The sequence below is a fragment of the Giraffa tippelskirchi genome, chromosome X, assembly GCF_054371585.1.
Source record: "Giraffa tippelskirchi isolate mGirTip1 chromosome X, T2T-mGirTip1v1.2.pri, whole genome shotgun sequence".
NCBI lineage: Eukaryota > Metazoa > Chordata > Mammalia > Artiodactyla > Giraffidae > Giraffa > Giraffa tippelskirchi.
In genome coordinates this window covers 64177898-64196334 of record NC_137289.1, presented here as the reverse complement: position 1 = coordinate 64196334, position 18437 = coordinate 64177898, and the positions used below count along the sequence as shown (strand labels likewise).

General features: G+C 36.6%; 1 protein-coding gene across 15 annotated transcripts in view; it reads left to right on the top strand.

Moving 5' to 3' along the window:
• The window catches only part of DIAPH2 (diaphanous related formin 2), a 952992-nt gene that overhangs the window by 481263 nt on the left and 453292 nt on the right, over positions 1–18437 (top strand). For all 15 annotated transcript variants that reach the window (XM_081565323.1, XM_081565331.1, XM_081565339.1 and 12 more), the window contains one exon: positions 14205–14444. In XM_081565323.1, coding sequence (XP_081421449.1) covers positions 14205–14444 — 240 coding nt within the window. The remainder of the gene's footprint in view (positions 1–14204; positions 14445–18437) is intronic.

The following is an 18437-nucleotide window of genomic DNA, read 5'->3' as shown; positions in this document are numbered from 1 at the left end:
CCTGATCTAAATAAAGTTTAGATAGTCTCATATCTAGCGAAAAGTTTCTTGAAATAATGATATAACTTAGTCTTTTAACCACATATGTAAGCATGTATATCTTGTATATAATAGCCAGTAGATAAGTGTTTATTGAATTTTAAGACAATTATTAATACTAAGTATGAGCCTGAGATTAAAAATAGCATAGTTTAGATCTCAAAGTAAAAATTGTGTTCAAATATATTTCTTCAAGTCTATGCTGAAATTAAATTCCCTTCTCTGTGGAAATGTCCAAATACTTTTTAATCCTGGAAATATATGGACAGCCTACATTTAGGACAACTTTGGGGATCTATAGAATCCTCTGCCCAAATGAGAAAGGTCCCAAACTTATTGTCTTCATTTTGCTTTCTTCCGCCATCAAAATTTTTAGTTTAGTCTTCTTGAAAGTGTATATTCATTGTGTGATTTCTATATTGAAACCCTTCAGTGTCTCCCAGAGTTTACAGAATAAAATCCTGAGCTCCTTCACATTCTCTTTGTGCCTCTAACTCTCTGACTTTATGTCTCCCTGTTCTCTTTGGCGAACTGAGTGAATTGGTGTCTTTATGACATTTTAGCTTTTACCTCGGCGGGACTCTCATTGCCATTTCAGCAGTTATTTTATTTGTTCTTAATTCAGTGGTCTGTTCTTTTTTCTATAGCGGCTCTACCATGTCTTACCTGCTTTCTTCAAGTCTTTTCTCCCTCCCCTTCCCATTCTTTTCAATCTACAGACAACCTAATCTCTTACCAGGGAAATGAGAAAGCAAATAGGTGCTAGAACAGTATCTCTTCTACCCACAGTTGTTATCTCTATCCATATCTTGTGTTAACCTCCTCTCTGTCAAACCTCAGAAAAAGGGATACTTTATTTATTATGACAAATACTATTGTTGTTGTTGTTGTTAGTGATAGAAATAAGAGTGTATTGAGGTGTTACTATGTCCTATGCCATGCTAAGTGTTTTTACACGCACCATCTCATGAATTCCTCACAGCCCTATGAGACTGGTATTATTGTTGACTCCATGTTACAGATGAGGATAGTGAGGTCAAGGGAGGTTTTGGGCCTTGTTCACAGTTGCATAGTAGTAGGTACAGAATTTAGTCCCAGGCAGTCTGATGTCATGGACTGATTTTAACAACTGTACTGAACTGGTGTGTGCTTATGTGCACATGTGCATGTGTGTGTGAAATAGTCTACTACGTACTAATTTACTTATCTCTGTGTAAGGCATTAATTATCCCCTGCCTACTTTTGTTCTACTTGTCTGTTGCCTCTTCAGTTCCTCAGTCTCCACGCTGCCCTTCTCTTCAGAAATAAGAATCTTCTTAAGTCATTCATTGCCCCAAAAATGTATGAAGGGATAGCTGAATGGATGGATGAATAAAAAAACCCTTCACTGGCCCTGAGGTCCATGATAAATCCTGCCCTCTCTTCATTACCTAGCATGATCTTTTTCAAACACTAGTCTCTTTTCGTTTTCTACTTCCTTGCCTCTAGTTACTTACTATACAGGAAACAGCAATCAGAATTCTGCATTAAATAATGCATTGAAACTGATCTAGGAGAGATCATTAATTAACTCCTAATTGTATCTAAAATACACAGTCGATCTACTGACTTGTCTTCTGTGCTGTTACTACTGTAATCCAAGCCAGCATCATCTTTCCCTTAACCATTATAATATACTTTTAGCCTGTTTTCTCCACTTACGCTTTTGACCTTTTTCCAAATCAGTCTCGGCACAGCCCTTGGCGTGACATTTCTAAAGTACATTTATGTTGCATCATTATTTATCTGCTTAAAGCATCGGTGCATTGTTTTTTGAATCTACCATGCTCTTTCCTGTCTTTGGACCATTACACACGCTGCTCCCTCTTACTCCCACTCCTGCATGCCTCGCTCCTGCTTATTCCTTGAGTCTCTGCTTAAATTTTTCTCCCCATTATGCTTGCACTTACTTATTAGGTCTCCCTATTAAACTCTCTCAGAGCACCTTTTTTTTTCTTTTACTTTCTCAAAATTATCATGGTTTTTAATTAAATGTTTAATCCCAAGGTTTTTTTACTGAATGACCCCTGCTAGATTACAACTTCTTTAAATGTCTGTATTATATTGATTTAATTCACATGATATACTTACCAATGTTTGTTGAATGTATTAGCTTGAATGCAAAATCAAGTGGGCTCTTTTTATTCCTGTCTAATTCTGTATCTATTTAGTACTTAAACATTGAAGAGTTTAGACTGCTTATTGAGTCCTTTTCTTCCTTTGCCTTCTCTAGTGGTAAATAATGTTCCCTAATTTTACTCTATCACCTTGCCAATGTCCTTTAGAATTTTCATTATTGTATAACTTCCTGGATGATAAAAACAAAATCTCATCTGTTAGGAATGTACATATACCAGAATTGTGATTACTCTTGCAATATTCTCTAAAATCTCATCAAACACACACACGCACACACACACACACAGTAAAACTGGCAAGACTAGGGAAGAATCAGGCTTTGAATTTTTGAAAAAAAGATAAACTTACCTGAGACAGTGACTGGGCTGATAAGCTTTCTCCAAACTTTCTTTACCTCTTTCTTTTTTTAACAGCCATATGATTCAATTCAGTTCAGTTCAGTCGCTCAGTCGTGTCCGACTCTTTGCGACCCCATGAATCGCAGCATGCCAGGCCTCCCTGTCCATCACCAACTCCCAGAGTTTACCAAAACCCATGTCCATAGAGTCAGTGATGCCATCCAGCCATCTCATCCTCTGTCCTCCCCTTCTCCTCCTGCCCCCAATCCTTCCCAGCATTAGGGTCTTTTCCAATGAGTCAACTCTTCCAATGAGGTGGCCAAAGTATTGGAGTTTCAGCTTCAACATCAGTCCTTCCAATGAACACCCAGGGCTGATCTCCTTTAGGATGGACTGGTCAGATCTCCTTGTAGGCCAAGGGACTCTCAAGAGTCTTCTCTAACACCATAGCTCAAAAGCATCAATTCTTCAGTGCTCAGCTTTCTTCACAGTCCAACTCTCACATCCATAAATGACCAATGGAAAAACCATAGCCTTGACTAGACGGACCTTTGTTGGCCAAGTAATGTCTCTGCTTTTTAATATGTTATCTAGGTTGGTCATAACTTTGCTTCCAAGGAGTAAGCGTCTTTTAATTTCATGGCTACAGTCACAATCTGCAGTGATTTTGGAGCCCAAAAAAGTAAAGTCTGACACTGTTTCCACCATTTCTCCATCTATTTCCCATGAAGTGATGGGATCAGATGCCATGATCTTAGTTTTCTGAATGTTGAGCTTTAAGCTGACTTTTTCACTCTCCTCTCTCACTTTCATCAAGAGACTTTTTAGTTCTTTGCTTTCTGCCATAAGGGTGGTGTCATCTGCATATCTGAGGTTATTGATATATCTCCTGGCAATCTTGATTCCAGCTTGTGTTTCTTCCAGCCCAGCGTTTCTCATGATGTACTCTGCATATAAGTTAAATAAGCAGGGTGACAATATACAGCCTTGACGGACTCCTTTTCCTATTTGGAACCAGTCTGTTGTTCCATGTCCAGTTCTAACTGTTGCTTCCTGACCTGCATACAGGTTTCTCAAGAGACAGGTCAGATGGTCTGGTATTCCCATCTCTTTCAGAATTGTCCACAGTTTATTGTGATCCACCCAGTCAAAGGCTTTGGCATAGTCAATAAAGCAGAAATAGATGTTTTTCTGGAACTCTCTTGCTTTTTCGATGATCCAGCGGATATTGGCAATTTGATCTCTGGTTCCTCTGCCTTTTCTAAAACCAGCTTGAACATCTGGAAGTTCATGGTACATGTATTGCTGAAGCCTGGCTTGGAGAATTTTGAGCATTACTTTACTAGCATGTGAGATGAGTGCAACTGTGCAGTAGTTTGAGCATTCTTTGTCATTGCCTTTCTTTGGGATTGGGATGAAAACTGACCTTTTCCAGTCCTGTGGCCACTGCTGAGTTTTCCAAATTTGCTGGCATATCGAGTGCAGCACTTTCACAGCATCAGCTTTCATGATTTGAAATAGCCCAACTGGAATTCCATCACCTGCACTAGCTTTGTTGGTAGTGATGCTTTCTAAGGCCCACTGGACTTCACATTCCCGGATGTCTGGCTCTAGGTGAGTGATCACACCATCGTGATTATGTGGGTCGTGACGATCTCTTTTGTACAGTTCTTCTATGTATTCTTGCCACCTCTTCTTAATATCTTTTGCTTCTGTCAGGTCCCTACCATTTCTGTCCTTTATCGAGCCCATCTTTGCATGAAATGTTCCCTTGGTATCTCTAATTTTCTTGAAGAGATTTCTAGTCTTTCCCATTCTATTGTTTTCCTCTATTTCTTTGCACTGATCGCTGAGGAAGGCTTTCTTATCTCTCCTTGCTATTCTTTGGAACTCTGCATTCAAATGGGAATATCTTTCCTTTTCTCCTTTGCTTTTCCCTTCTCTTCTTTTCACAGGTATTTGTAAGGCCTCCTCACACAGCCATTTTGCTTTTTTGCATTTCTTTTCCATGAGGATGATCTTGATCCCTGTCTCCTGTACAATGTCACGAACCTCTGTCCATAGTTCATCAGGCACTCTGTCTATCAGATCTAGTCCCTTAAATCTATTTGTTACTTCTACTGTATATTCATAAGGGATTTGATTTAGGTCATACCTGAATGGTCTAGTGGTTTTCCCTACTTTCTTCAATTTAAGTCTAAATTTGGCAATAAGAAGTTCATGATCTGAGCCACAGTCAGCTCCCTGTCTTGTTTTTGCTGACTGTATAGAGCTTCTCCATCTTTGGCTGCAAAGAATATAATCGATCTGATTTTGGTGTTGACCATCTGGTGACGTCCATGTGTAGAGTCTTCTCTTGTGTTGTTGGAAGAGGGTGTTTGCTATGACCAGTGTGTTCTTTTGGCAGAACTCTATTAGCCTTTGCCCTGCTTCATTCTGTACTCCAAGGCCAAATTTGCCTGTTACTCCAGGTGTTTCTTGGCTTCCTACTTTTGCATTCCATTCCCCTATAATGAAAAGGACTTCTTTTTTGGGTGTTAGTTCTAAAAGGTCTTGTAGGTCTTCATAGAACCGTTCAACTTCAGCTTCTTCAGTGTTACTGGTTGGGGCATAGGCTTGGATTACTGTGATATTGAATCGATTGCCTTGGAATTGAACAGAGATGATTCTGTTGTTTTTGAGATTGCATCCAAGTCCTGCATTTCGGACTCTTTTGTTGACTATGATGGCTACTCCATTTCTTCTAAGGGATTCCTTCCCACCGTAGTAGATATAATGATCATCTGAGTTAAATTCACCCATTCCAGTCCATTTTAGTTCGCTGATTCCTAGAATGTCGATGTTTGCTCTTGTCATCTCCTGTTCGACCACTTTCAATTTGCCTTGATTCATGGACCTAACATTCCAGGTTCCTATACAGTATTGCTCTTTATAGCATTGGACCTTGCTTCTATCACCAGTCACATCCACAACTGGTTTTGTATTTACTTTGGCTCCATCCCCTCATTCTTTCTGGAGTTGTTTCTCCACTGATCTCCATAGCATATTGGGCACCAACCGACGTGGTGAGTTCCTCTTTCAGTGTCCTATCATTTTGCCTTTTCATACTGTTCATGGTGTTCTCAAGGCAAGAATATCATTGGATTTGGTTGTTTTCACATGTCATGACTTAAAAAGAAATAAAAAAAAGAAAAGAGAAGAAAGAAGAAACAAAAAAAAAAATCTAGGGACCTTTCCTGTATCTAGAGGCAGATTTCCTGGGAAGAGTGTTATGTTACCTCCCACACCTTCTAGGATCAATAATCCTTTTCTTTAGGGGGGTAGATTGGCTGCATAGCTTCCCACTGACTTGTCCTTCAATCTGCCTCCCACAGAATTGAATTTGGTACATTGTTGTAATTATGTGCTGTACCTGTACTGGGGGAAAAAAAAACACAGATCTTTGAAAACTCTGCCAGTTAAAACCCCCAGCAGGAGCTTTTATACTCTTCCCAGTATGTTTGCAGCTCAGCTGTTCTCAAACCTTAGAGCTATGGAAATTCCCACTTGTCTTGCACTGTGGATGGAGACCCATACTGTGTGTATCTATTAAAGTAACACATCTTCTTAGGAAAAGAAGGCAATAATTAGTTCTCTTAGTAATTGGTACTTTGTTTTTCTGACTTCAAAATTACCCATATTTTTCAATTAAAAACCTTCTAAAGCTATAATCTAAGAAAAAGATGTTGAGATAGCCTTGTGCATAAAAACATTTATAATGAAAAGCAAAGATTATGTGATACCGCTGACAGCACAGTTAATTTTTTTCTTTTTCTGCATAAATATGTGAAGGCGGGAGGAGTGGATTTATGCCTGTAGTTGGAACTACAGCTATAAAATCAATTTGCTTTTTTTTCTTTGAAGCCCCCCCAAGAGCTTATGAGTTCTATTCAAGATAGCTTAATCAGGTGAAAAGGAAATTCTTAAAAGCCTTTTTTTTTCTCCTCCCACGCATCATCAAAAGCAGTTAGTTTGGATGGAAAATTGTAGCTCTTCTGTTCCATTAATATTAATATTTAATATTAAATTCAAGTTTGCATATTCATTGGGAAAATTGCATTTTTCTTTATCTGCTTTCATTCAAAGTGTTCCGTGTTTTGATATGTAATGCCTTGATTGTTTCTATTTTCATTCCTTCTGTAAATATGAATGCTAACTCTTACTCCTAGATGTGCCTTCATTTTTATCTGGGAAAAAAAAAGATGGTTTAATAATTGTCAGATCAGGTAAAAGAAGACTCACCATGATGTGTTCTCAAATCCATGTATTCAGATTCTGGTTCATTTCATTAACGTCTCATAATAATCCATTTTGTGACAGGATTGCTTATTTTCCATCAGCTTTTACAATAAAATGAGGTAAAGTAAAACCATCTGAAAACTGAATATTCAGATAAAGTCTGTGGATGTCAATCAGTTTTTATATTGATTGCTTTTTCATTAAATTTTTAAAAAAATGAAAAATTAACCCCTTTTCCCTATCCATATATCAGTAATCCTTTAAAATAACAGCCTAGTATCACAGGTGCTCTACTGGCCATTCTTGTCCTCAGACAGTTGTTGGAATGATATTTTGAAAATTCTTTATCCAATTCTTGGTGTAATTCTTTTCAGCATCCAGTGTCTCTTGGGGTCGACATTGTTATCATGTTCTGTTTCAGACTGAAAATGAGTAAATATTTGTTGATGCATAATTTCCACATATCACTCTATTTGGGGAAAATATTCTCTATGAACACATCATTGCTTTTCTGGGATAGAGTCAGTTTTCAAAACCCTGTTTTTCCAAAGCTTCATTTTACAGATTACCAATGATTCTTATCTCTCCTGATATCTAATATACAAACATTGGCCATTGGCTCCATACAGCAGGTGCACCTGTATTGATGATTTTGTCCAATCTGAGTACTAGGTGTACTGCAGAAAGTACAGCAGTGAGCAGTAGAGAGCCTACTCTGGAGGGGGTTATGTCTAAAAGAGAATAATAAAATGATTTATTTAACAGGGAATCACAGATGTCCCTGTTTTAAATATTTCTGTGCTTCCAAACATCAAAGTTTAGCTCAGTTATCAAGTCTGGGTCTCACAACTTTTATAGGAAGATCTGCCTACTATCTAACTTAAATTGACTCTTCTTTATCATCACTTCATTATGTCACCTTTGTTATAGTCACTGATACAAAATTATTCTGTAATTTCAATGTATATTGGGTCCCAATAATTTTTAGGTATTGGGGGAAACACTTTTGTAACAAATATGTATTTATTACAAATATATCTGTTAATTCGCATGAATCTTTAATATTATATATTGAAGATATTAGAAGATCACTTATGCTCACATGTGATGGCAGTTGAAAATGTGTTTCTTAGCAGTGAGAAATGAAAGAAAATAGAAATCACCTTAAAAGTGAGTGACACATGACTTCAGGAGTGGCATGTGACTGCTTTCTCCTCCTTCACTCATGATTGTTACACTTGGGTCTTTTTTCTTTCTGGATTCTTATGGTAGTTTGGCAGAACATCAATATTCACCAGCTGTATAGGTAGTAAAGTGTATAAAATTCAAATTATATTAACAAAATTGTGTCTAACTCTTTGGGGAAATAACCAACTTGTGGCTGCTCTCACTAAAGCTGTCAGTGTACTTTTTTTTCAATATAGTGCAGATAATCTGAAGACATGATAGCTGCTTGATGTGATTTGATAGACAAGTCCCTTGTAAGAGAAATAAATCCCCTACGTAATACAATACCTTGGTCAGCATCCCACAGCACTTCAAGGAATGAATTATAAAACAAAGGATGCCAGTCAACTAAAATGCTGCAAGGGACCACAAGGAAAAACAAACATACATTTCAGCCAAGTTTTTGTTATATTTCCTTATATCACTTAGGTGCACTCAAGTACCTTTATGAGACATGAGTCTTTTAATAATTGTAACTGTGGCTGGGGATGTCACTCAGTGCTTCTTATGATTTCTCTGCTTCAGTTATCTAAGACATTCTCTTACACCGACAAATCCTCTAATGGAGATTCAGCTATTGTCTATCGGTCTACCCTGCTCTGATCATAAAAATTCATACTTCAGACTGCAGGAAATTCTATTAGTATGATCAAAGCATACTGTTTTGTGGCTTCTGTTAAGAGAGTCCATATAGTTTCACCTCCTCCAAAAGTCTCTTGATTTTTATAGTAACATGTTTTCACTGCTAACATTTCTAGTGGAAAATTTATATGATGCATTGAAATTGAAGGCAGCACTGCATGATATTTACAAAGTGCTCAATAGATAATGAAGGCCATTCTTCATCAAGCCCTAGTGACACACATTCCTTAATGGATGAGAAAAACTTCATCTCAGGTTTTGGAGAACAGTCAGGGACCATGGCACCTCTTGGGGTAATTTCAGAGAATGAGTAAAGAGAATAATAGCAATAATAGGTATTGTTTTAGAGTGAGTCCATTGTATCAGGTATCATGACAGCAGTTTTACACATAAGGTCTCATTTGTCTTACTGAAACATGTATGAATGACTTAAGGAATACATTTTACTGGTGAAGAATAAAGTGTCAGAAACATTTGGTAAATTGCATTAGATTGTAACTATAAAGTAACACAACTGTAGTTCAAGTCCAGATCTGTGTAACTCAAAAGTCCTATTTCTTCTACTATAATTTACCTTCTGAGTCTAGAGAATACAGAGAATGATTTCTTTCCCTCTCTGAGGATTAAGGGGATAATTCTCTTGAACCTATCTTTCAAAATAGTTATTTAGAGCTCTGAATTCAGGATGTTATTGAGCCTGGACAGTATCATTGGGATGACCCTTTTGGTAGCTAATGACTTTACATAGGAAGTAGGGTACCTTCTTACTGCCCCACATCAGCCTACTGTGATGACTCTTTACACTGTGCATCTGCTTCCCAATCCTGTCCTTTGCTGATATTGGACTTTCTGTTTGTATTAATGAGCACATCCATCCATTCACTAATTTTATAAGATTTTCTTTCAAATTACATATGATATTTATCACCTGCTCTGCACTAAATTTTATTTTAGTGGGTAAATGAAGGAAGAGATTTTGCTAGATCAAAGGGCAGCTGTGATCCTCTTATAATGCACAACCTCTTCCCTGAATCAGGTTGATTGGTGATAGATTGTATCCAGTAATAACAGTCAAGAAAGGTAATTCCCTAGGATTTCTGGTTCGACATCTTAGCTGCAGACATCATTTTGGGGACAGTAAAATATTACCATCCATTGTTAATTTTGTTCAATAGGCAACCTACCTGTCTTCCTTGGGAGAAGATCCAGAAAATAGATAGCTCAGGAGTGGTTTTAAAATCAATCAGCAAATATTTGAATGTTTAACATATGCAAGGACCTATGTTAGGTGCTACACAAGATGCAGTCTTTGATTCTTCTCTCTACATACTCCTCATCAACAACCTGCCTTCCACAATATTCTGATAACTCCGAAATCTGCCAACTCTGATACTTAGCTCCTAAATTCAAGGACTGAATTTCCAAATGCTACCAGATATCATAACAATAGCTAAATTCAAAATATCAGGAAAGCAATATTATTTCACTATTACAGAGGTTCATTTTACTATTCATGTGACGATTTGGAGGGGGGAATGCTGGAAGGATCAGGGAACACATTCAAATAGTCAGTTTTAGTGATTCAACCTTGAAGTATGTAAATTTTAAGCTTGAATGATGAGAACTGAAAATAAGAGCCAATTCTAAGTAATTCTTCAGGTTAAAATATAGGCAAGGAATGGTATTAAATTACATTGTGTTTGTCATGATTTCAACATGACTTCAAGATTTGGAGTCTTAATGTTGTTGTTTAGTTGCTAAGTCATGTCCTAATCCATGTCCTAATAATGGGAATCTAATAGTGTCTCTGTTAGAAGTAAAATACACTGGTGTCTGAAAGGATGGTGAACCAAGTTCACTTAAAATGCTAATAAAAATGTCTTGGTAACATCCAACTAATAGTTTTTATTTGTGGATCTCACACTGTTTACCTCACCTTTCCACAACTCTAGAAACAGAGACAAAAAAGGAAGGAACTAATATATATGGATCATTTGTTTGGCTCCTACCTAATTATCAAAACGAGACTGCTTAACAGGACTTTCCCCTTCATTACAAATGAGGAAACTGAAGCAGAGAAATTAGGTGGATTAGCTTCACACAGTCAGACTCGGCAGAACTGTCTAGATTCAGTCATTTGGTTGAATTTGGTACTAACCCGTACCCTACCAGCCTACACTGCCTTAGTCCCTGATTGACTTAATGGAGTATAGGTAGCAGATCAAGGGAAGCAAATTCATCCACCCTCATTCTCTGAAACAAACATAAAAAACCAAACAGTAAGCCAAACCAAATTGGCACTTCCTTCTGCCTTCATTAATGCCAACAGTATTCTACCTCACAAAGGATTAAACACCTTGGAACCATCTTTGCCTTTATCCTCCCATAGCTGGTCATTTACTACTAAGTCCCTTTGCTTCTTCCTTAATTCTTCTTTCTTAATTCCTTAATGTTGCTTTCTTTCCCTTTCTACTGTCAACATCCTAGAGCATTACCTGTTTCTAAGACCTTTTGAAAAGTTAACTAACAATATTCCTGTCCCTAGTCTATTCTTCAACAAGTCATACATACCACTCTCAGTATGACTCAAGAGGTGGCTTGGTGTAGTTATCGAGCGTCTGAGTTCTGTAGCCAAAATGCCTGAGTTCACAACTTCAACATACAATTTGACTCTGTACAAGTTATTTAGTATTTCTGTGCTTCACTTTCCTCATTTTTAGGAGACTAACGTGAATAACGCGTTTTCCTGGTGGCTCAGATGGTAAAGAATCCACCTGCAATGCAGGAGACCCGGGTGCAGTCCTAGGTCAGGAAGATCCCCTGGAGAAGGGAAGGTTTCCCCACTCGAGTATTCTTGCCTGGGCAATTCTATGGACAGAGGAACCTGGTGGGCTACAGTGCATAGGGTCACAAAGAGTCTGACGTGACTGAACGACTAACACACAATGCAAATAACCACTTCCTAGGGTGGTTTTGTATATGTATATGTATAGCCACATATATGTATATAACAGATTTCTAGAACAATGTCTGGCACAGAGTACTCAATGTTAATTGCTGTTATTGTTACTATACTTATTAAAGTACTTTCAGTCACATTATTTTGGTTGGGGGTGGCATTGGAAAAAAAATCAAATCCATGCTGTTTTGGGTTTGTAAACCAAGTATTGAAATACAAAGCCCGGAAACAGATATGAATGCAACACAGATATGAATGAAAACACATGGTATTAGAACTGAAGCAAGAGTAAAAATATCTATGTAATTTAGGCTTTAAATTCCTTGTGGATCTCAGACCAAAGCCCCTGTGGTTTTCAGGGTTCCCATAGGTCTTACAGGGCATAGCCAGAAGGGAGGTATATGGTGACCAGCGCCTGGTCCAAGTAGTTCTGTGATTTTTTTTAACCATCAGGGAGACTGAAAAATTCCTACTTCTTACACATATATTAATAAAATGATAGAAAACATGCTTCTGTGCTAATGACAGCCAGGTAACAGTAAAAAGAAAGGAAACATTAAGTGGGAAAGGATTTGGAAACAGTGATAGAGGCATAAATGAAGGCAGAAAAAGACATAGAACCTTGGATAGATTCCCACACGAATTTACACGTGGGAGATTAGACTTGTTCATTCATGGAGACTTTAATGCGGTTAGCTTCCAATTTTTATGGCGTTTACATGGACTCTAAAGGGTCTTTGATTCAAATTCTGCCCCTAGGTATATACCTCATATATTCCTAACGTATAAACCTTTTCTCACTTCATTCATTCTCTCTACAACTTCTTTTTGGTCCTTGTTTGTTTTTGCTTACTCACTCACTTTCTCTCTCTTTCTCTCTACTTGCTTAATTTTTATTTATTTATCCATTTGTATCCCCTTTACTGTGAAGCCTTCATTGAATGTTGTAGTCATAGAGTTTAAAGTTTTGTCTTATTTCAGTGAACATCTCCAGCACTTAATTTCTGTTTACCCATTTAGAATCATGGGCTAGTTTTATTGTTAGCTGTAGTTATCAAGTGATTGTGTTATGAGTTTTAAGCTATACTGGACACTTTTTGTGAGTAGATGGTGTGTCTTATACTTACCATGCGAGTACTGAAAAAAACAGTTGGATGCTTTGAATATTCCCCTGATTGTGTTTTTGCAAAGCTATTGATGAGTGATATGACCTACATTTCAGACATAATAACAGGGGTATTCCCAGTATACTTTTATACATCTGCCTATGAAAAGCATGAATGCATATAGGAGGATTAGCAGACAGAAAAGGTTAATTTTTGGAGAGGCAGGCACCCATGGTTAATGACAAAATTTATTTCAAAGAGGAAAAATGATAGACTATGTTTTACTTTTGTGTTAGAGCAGATAGGGTCTATTTGACAGCTCGTTTTGCTGCTTTTGAGGGGTATTTTGTCCCCTTAAGAACTCTTAGTTTTATGTTGTCAAATTATTTTCATGTTGTCTATAGTTATCCCATGCCTACTCTGTGACTGGCATTTGTATTTAAAAAAGCTAAGCTATATGTAAAAAGTAAAATAATTAGGATTGTTAATAATTTCACTATGTGTGTACTTGAATATGTTCTTATGTGTTGACCCTCCACCCACCTCTCTCCCAGAATTAATTTGGTGAATGAAAACTAGTTAAATGACCTAGGGTTATGGGAAATTAAAGACTAAAAAGAATTATTATCATAGGAACTATACCAAAGGGAATAGAGAATGTGAACCCATACTATGAAACAAGTAAAACCTAACGAAGTGTTTTGAAGAAAACCAATATAGAATTCTTGAATAATGTACCTAAAAGTAAGTTCATGTAATTTTACCATAACTTGTTTAACATCAACATTCTGTCAAGCAGGTGAAATTCTTTAGAGCATATATAAATATTTAATATATTTTATTAATATAGATCATAGGTTTAAAATTATTAGGTGCTCAATCAGAGCTAGTCTTCTGGTTTCAAACAGCATAGAAATAGGTAATAGTGAAGCCACATTTTTTTTAGGAAATGTGGCTCCACTTATATTATCTGTCATGATATATGTTTTTTTAATATGTGGCCCAGCCGTTCACTCAATTCAGTGTTATATTTGTGCATTTTCATAGTTCCCCTCAGGGACAAATTTTTGGCACTTTAAATTTTATTGATGACTAATGATTATGCAATTAACATATAGCAGCTAGCTAGCTTCAATAATATTTTCTTAATGCTATAAGGATGATTTCATTTATTCTTTGAAACTGAACAGCTACTTTTTTAACTTTTGAAAAAATACTCCTTTGAAATGTCTAAAACAGAATAATATTTGTTAAAGTGTTCTGGAGAAGGAAATGCAGCTGTTAAAACCCAGAGAGAATTCATTTTATTCAAAATTTTTACAGTATCATCTATAAAATGATCCCCACTAGCGAGAAAAATAATGGGCTTTATATATATATATATATTTATATTTATATATATATATATAGTCTTATACAGAATTCCTTATCTTACAGATGAGCTCAGTGAAAATGTTGCGGCCTCGTCTCAATAGCATTCTTTTCAAGCTCACATTTGAAGAACATGTAAACAACATCAAGCCAAGCATCATAGCAGTAACTCTGGCCTGTGAAGAACTGAAGAAAAGTGAAAGCTTTAACAGACTTTTAGAGTTAGTTCTTTTGGTTGGAAACTACATGAACTCAGGCTCAAGAAATGCCCAGTCTTTGGGTTTTAAGATCAACTTTCTCTGTAAGGTAAGAGAACATCTTATAATGCCAATTTACAACAATAATCTCATCTATGAGAGAGAAGTCACTTTAAACACCAATAGTATGTAAGCCAAAATAGTATGCTTTAAAAGGATGAATTTTATGGCATGTGAGACCTGGGTTCAATCTCTGAGTTGGGAAGATCCCCTGGCTAAGGGAACGGCCACACACTCCAGTATTCTGGCCTGGAGAATTCCATGGATAGAGGAGCCTGGCAGGCTACAGTCCATGGGGTCACAGAGAGTTGGACTTGACTGAGTGAAGTCATCTTTAAAACAGATAAATGATTTTCAAAAATCTTATTGTAATAAAATCTCAAAGACTGCAAATTCTTCTATAGTATACTGTTCAGCTCTTGCTGATCAAATCTTTCTGGAGTTTTTAGATCCAAAAAAATGGCTTTTATAAACTAGATGCAACGTTGTATTTTAATGCCTTCAAACTTATTTTGTGTCTCCCCAGAAAGTATTTGAGGAGCTAAGTTCAGTGAGGTAATAGCCAAATATTTCTTTCTGAATATGCTTTGCTTATTCTCCTCTAAGAAAATAATACTCTTTTTTTGTTTAAAGTGTTGTGTTAATAAGCTTATACTAAGAATCTAGTGCATTAACTAAAAGTTTTTTAAAAATTAAATGATAATTTTATTATTGTTTTGATTAAACCATTTCATGGTATTATTTTCGAGGTTTTAATTCTTGTGAAAGGTAAACAAAGAAATGGACAAGTGCAAAATTGATGACATAGGTCCATTTCTAGGTTAGTGCAAACCACTGTATTCAAGGGAGAAACCTGTCTGTTACACAAAGAAAACTGAACAGACTCTGAGGGGAAGGCCTATAAGAAAGCTAGAGACAGAAATAAATCTGAAAACAAGCAATCAGTCTTTGACATCTCACCATTGTTTCACTTTTTGTTTTCTTTTACATCTGAAAACATTACAAAACTTTGGTTAGTTCTTGAAGTATATTATTACAAGAATCCCCAATCTAGGGATGGATATAAATTTCTTTTCTATTTATGCATTAAATAGATGTGCATTACATATAAATGTGCTAGCATTTTAATATGTATCAAAAATGATTTGCTCCTGGTTGTTTTCTCCCAGATAGACATAAAGAATAACATTTGTAGATAAGAAGATGCATAATGGAATTGTATTGTTTACTCCTGATTTATTTTTGAGAGGCATAAGGAAAGATGGGAAGATAGAGAAGATGGTCTGGAATGTTAGATTTTTGTTAAAAAACATTTTTAGTCCCTCTTCTTGTGATATGAAGGGACATGTGAAATTATTTGATGATGCCAATGAGAATAAAGCAGTGCTTGTAATAAATTAGAATAACTCACACCCTGATTTGGAGGGTAAAACTAAATAAGACTTTGCATTTTATTGCACATCATATACACTAAACTAGTACAAGCATCTCTTATCAAGATGTTAGTTGTTTAGAGTATATACTGTAGGCACAGTGAATGAATCTCAAAGTGTTCTTGGTTGGTGATTACAAAGACATAAGTTAAAATATCATTGGAAATTTGTATTGTTAGTCTGTTTCACATTTAATTCATATAAAGAAGACATTTAAAACAAACTGTCCTAATTTGAATAAATATGCACCTTTTTAAGTGTCTTAATTTCAGACTATTCAAATTAATAGCATGAATGGATTTTATTGAGGCAATAATGAATAAGTCATTTATACGTAGGAACAAAAGATTCCATTAATCTCACAGAAGGATTGTACAGTTGCATCTTATATTTTGGATAGAGGCTTCGTCCTGTCATCTTCCTGTCAAATAAAAGTTCTTCCATACAGTGCTGGTCTGACATCTATCACTAGAAGTATGCTCAAAGGATTCAGCACTAAGATTTTTGACAACTTCAAATAAAATAAAAAATATTCTTGTGGGAAATACTAGCGTGTAGTAATAGATGTTCTAAAAGAGAAAGAAGTGAATGTTTAAAAATCTTTTGCCCTCTCCCACTTTTCAGTAGGATTTTTATGTTCAGGGGAATACTTGTCATTAAGAAAGAGAAATATCATATACATGTATGATATTCCCACAATATCTAGGATTAAAAAGATGTTCCTGAGATACAAAGGATTCTAAGTAGATATAGATGTCTAAAATTAGAGAGAAATTTACTGAAGTATGTAGAAATAGTTAGCTTAAATTTACAATCTGTTGAAAATTGAGTTAACTACTGATGTATGATTGGCTATAATTGCTGTTAAATTCCAGTTATATTATAAAAGATTACTTGGTTGATTTTTCTTAGCATTTTTTTTTTTCTCAATTAAAATAGCAGAGGGGACTTTCTTTCCTGGGTACTGACTGTACTTGCCTACATAAATTATTCTAATGATTATTTCCTTTCTTCGTGAATTTAAAACTGTAATCTTCTATTTTTTCATAAGAAGCTATGCTGCTACTGTTGCTAAATTGCTTCAGTTGCGTCTGACTCTGTGCGACCCCATTGACGGCAGCCCACCAGGCTCCCCCGTCCCTGGGATTCTCCAGACAAGACCACTGGAGTGGGTTGCCATTTCCTTCTCCAATGTATGAAAGTGAAGTCGCTCAGTCATTTCTGACTCTTAGCGACCCCATGGTCTGCAGCCTACCAGGCTCCTCCATCCATGGGATTTTCCAGGCAAGAGTACTGGAGTGGGGTGCCATTGCCTTCTCCTATAAGAAGCTATAGATTATGTTAAAATATTCACATAGTTAAAAAGGAGCCATGTCATAAGTAGTTAAATTTATCCTATGTTTCTTGTAGTAAAATGATATTAAAAATTCAGATGGTCACAATAAGTGCTACCCTTATCACGAAATGCTTTGCTAATTTGCAGCAGTGTGTTATCACTGTGAGTCACCAATCTAGGGTGTTGAACTGTAATAAAAATCATTTCTATGCAGATGAGTTTCCAATGTTAGCTTGGACTCTGCTTACCTGTTGATTATTAAAATTCTAACCAATAGTAATGTTGTGCTGCAGGGTTGTTTGTTATTTTTGTTTTCAGTGTATAATAACATATAATCTACAAAAGAACAAAGCATTTAAAAATTCTTAGCTCTCCCTAGGCACTGCGCTTTGTATGTATATCAGATAAGGAATGTACTTTGCAAGGTAAAAGAGGAGAGTGAAAAAGTTGGCTTACAACTCAACGTCGAGAAAACTAAGATCATGGCATCTGGTCCCATCACTTCATGGCAAATAGATGGGGAAATAATGGAAACAGTGAGAGAGTTTATTTTTTGGGCTCTGAAATCACTGTAGATGGTGACTGCAGCCATGAAATTAAAAGACACTTGCTCCTTGGAAGAAAAGCTGTGACCAACCTAGACATCATATTAAAAAGCAGAGACTTTACTTTGCCAACAAAAGTCCGTCTAGTCAAAGCTATGGTTTTTCCAATAGTCATGTATGGATGTGAGAGTTGAACTAACTATAAAGAAAGCTGAGCACCGAAGAATTGATGCTTTTGAACTGTGGTGTTGGAGAAGACTTGAGAATCCATTGGACTGCAAGGAGATCCAACCAGTCCATCCTAAAGGAAATCAGTCCTGACTATTCATTGGAAGGACTGATGCTGAAGCTGTAACTCCAATACTTTGGCCACCTGATGCGAAGAAGTGACTCTTCGGAAAAGACCCTGATCCTGGGAAAGATGGAAGCCGAGAGGAGAAGGGGATGACAGAGGATGAGATGGTTGGATGGCATCACTGATTCAGTGGACATGAGTTTGAGTAAACTCTGGAAGTTGGTGCTGGACAGGGAAGCCTAGTGTGCCACAGTCCATGGGGTCACAAAGAGTTGGACACGACTGAGCGACTAAAGTGACTGACTTGCAAGCAACAGAAAGTGACTCTGCCTGATTTAAGCAAGAAATGAAATTTAGGAGCTCAACCAGAAAGTGGGGATAGGCTGAAGAACTTGTCCGTTGAAATAGCACCAATTATGGCAGCTTTGAGAAT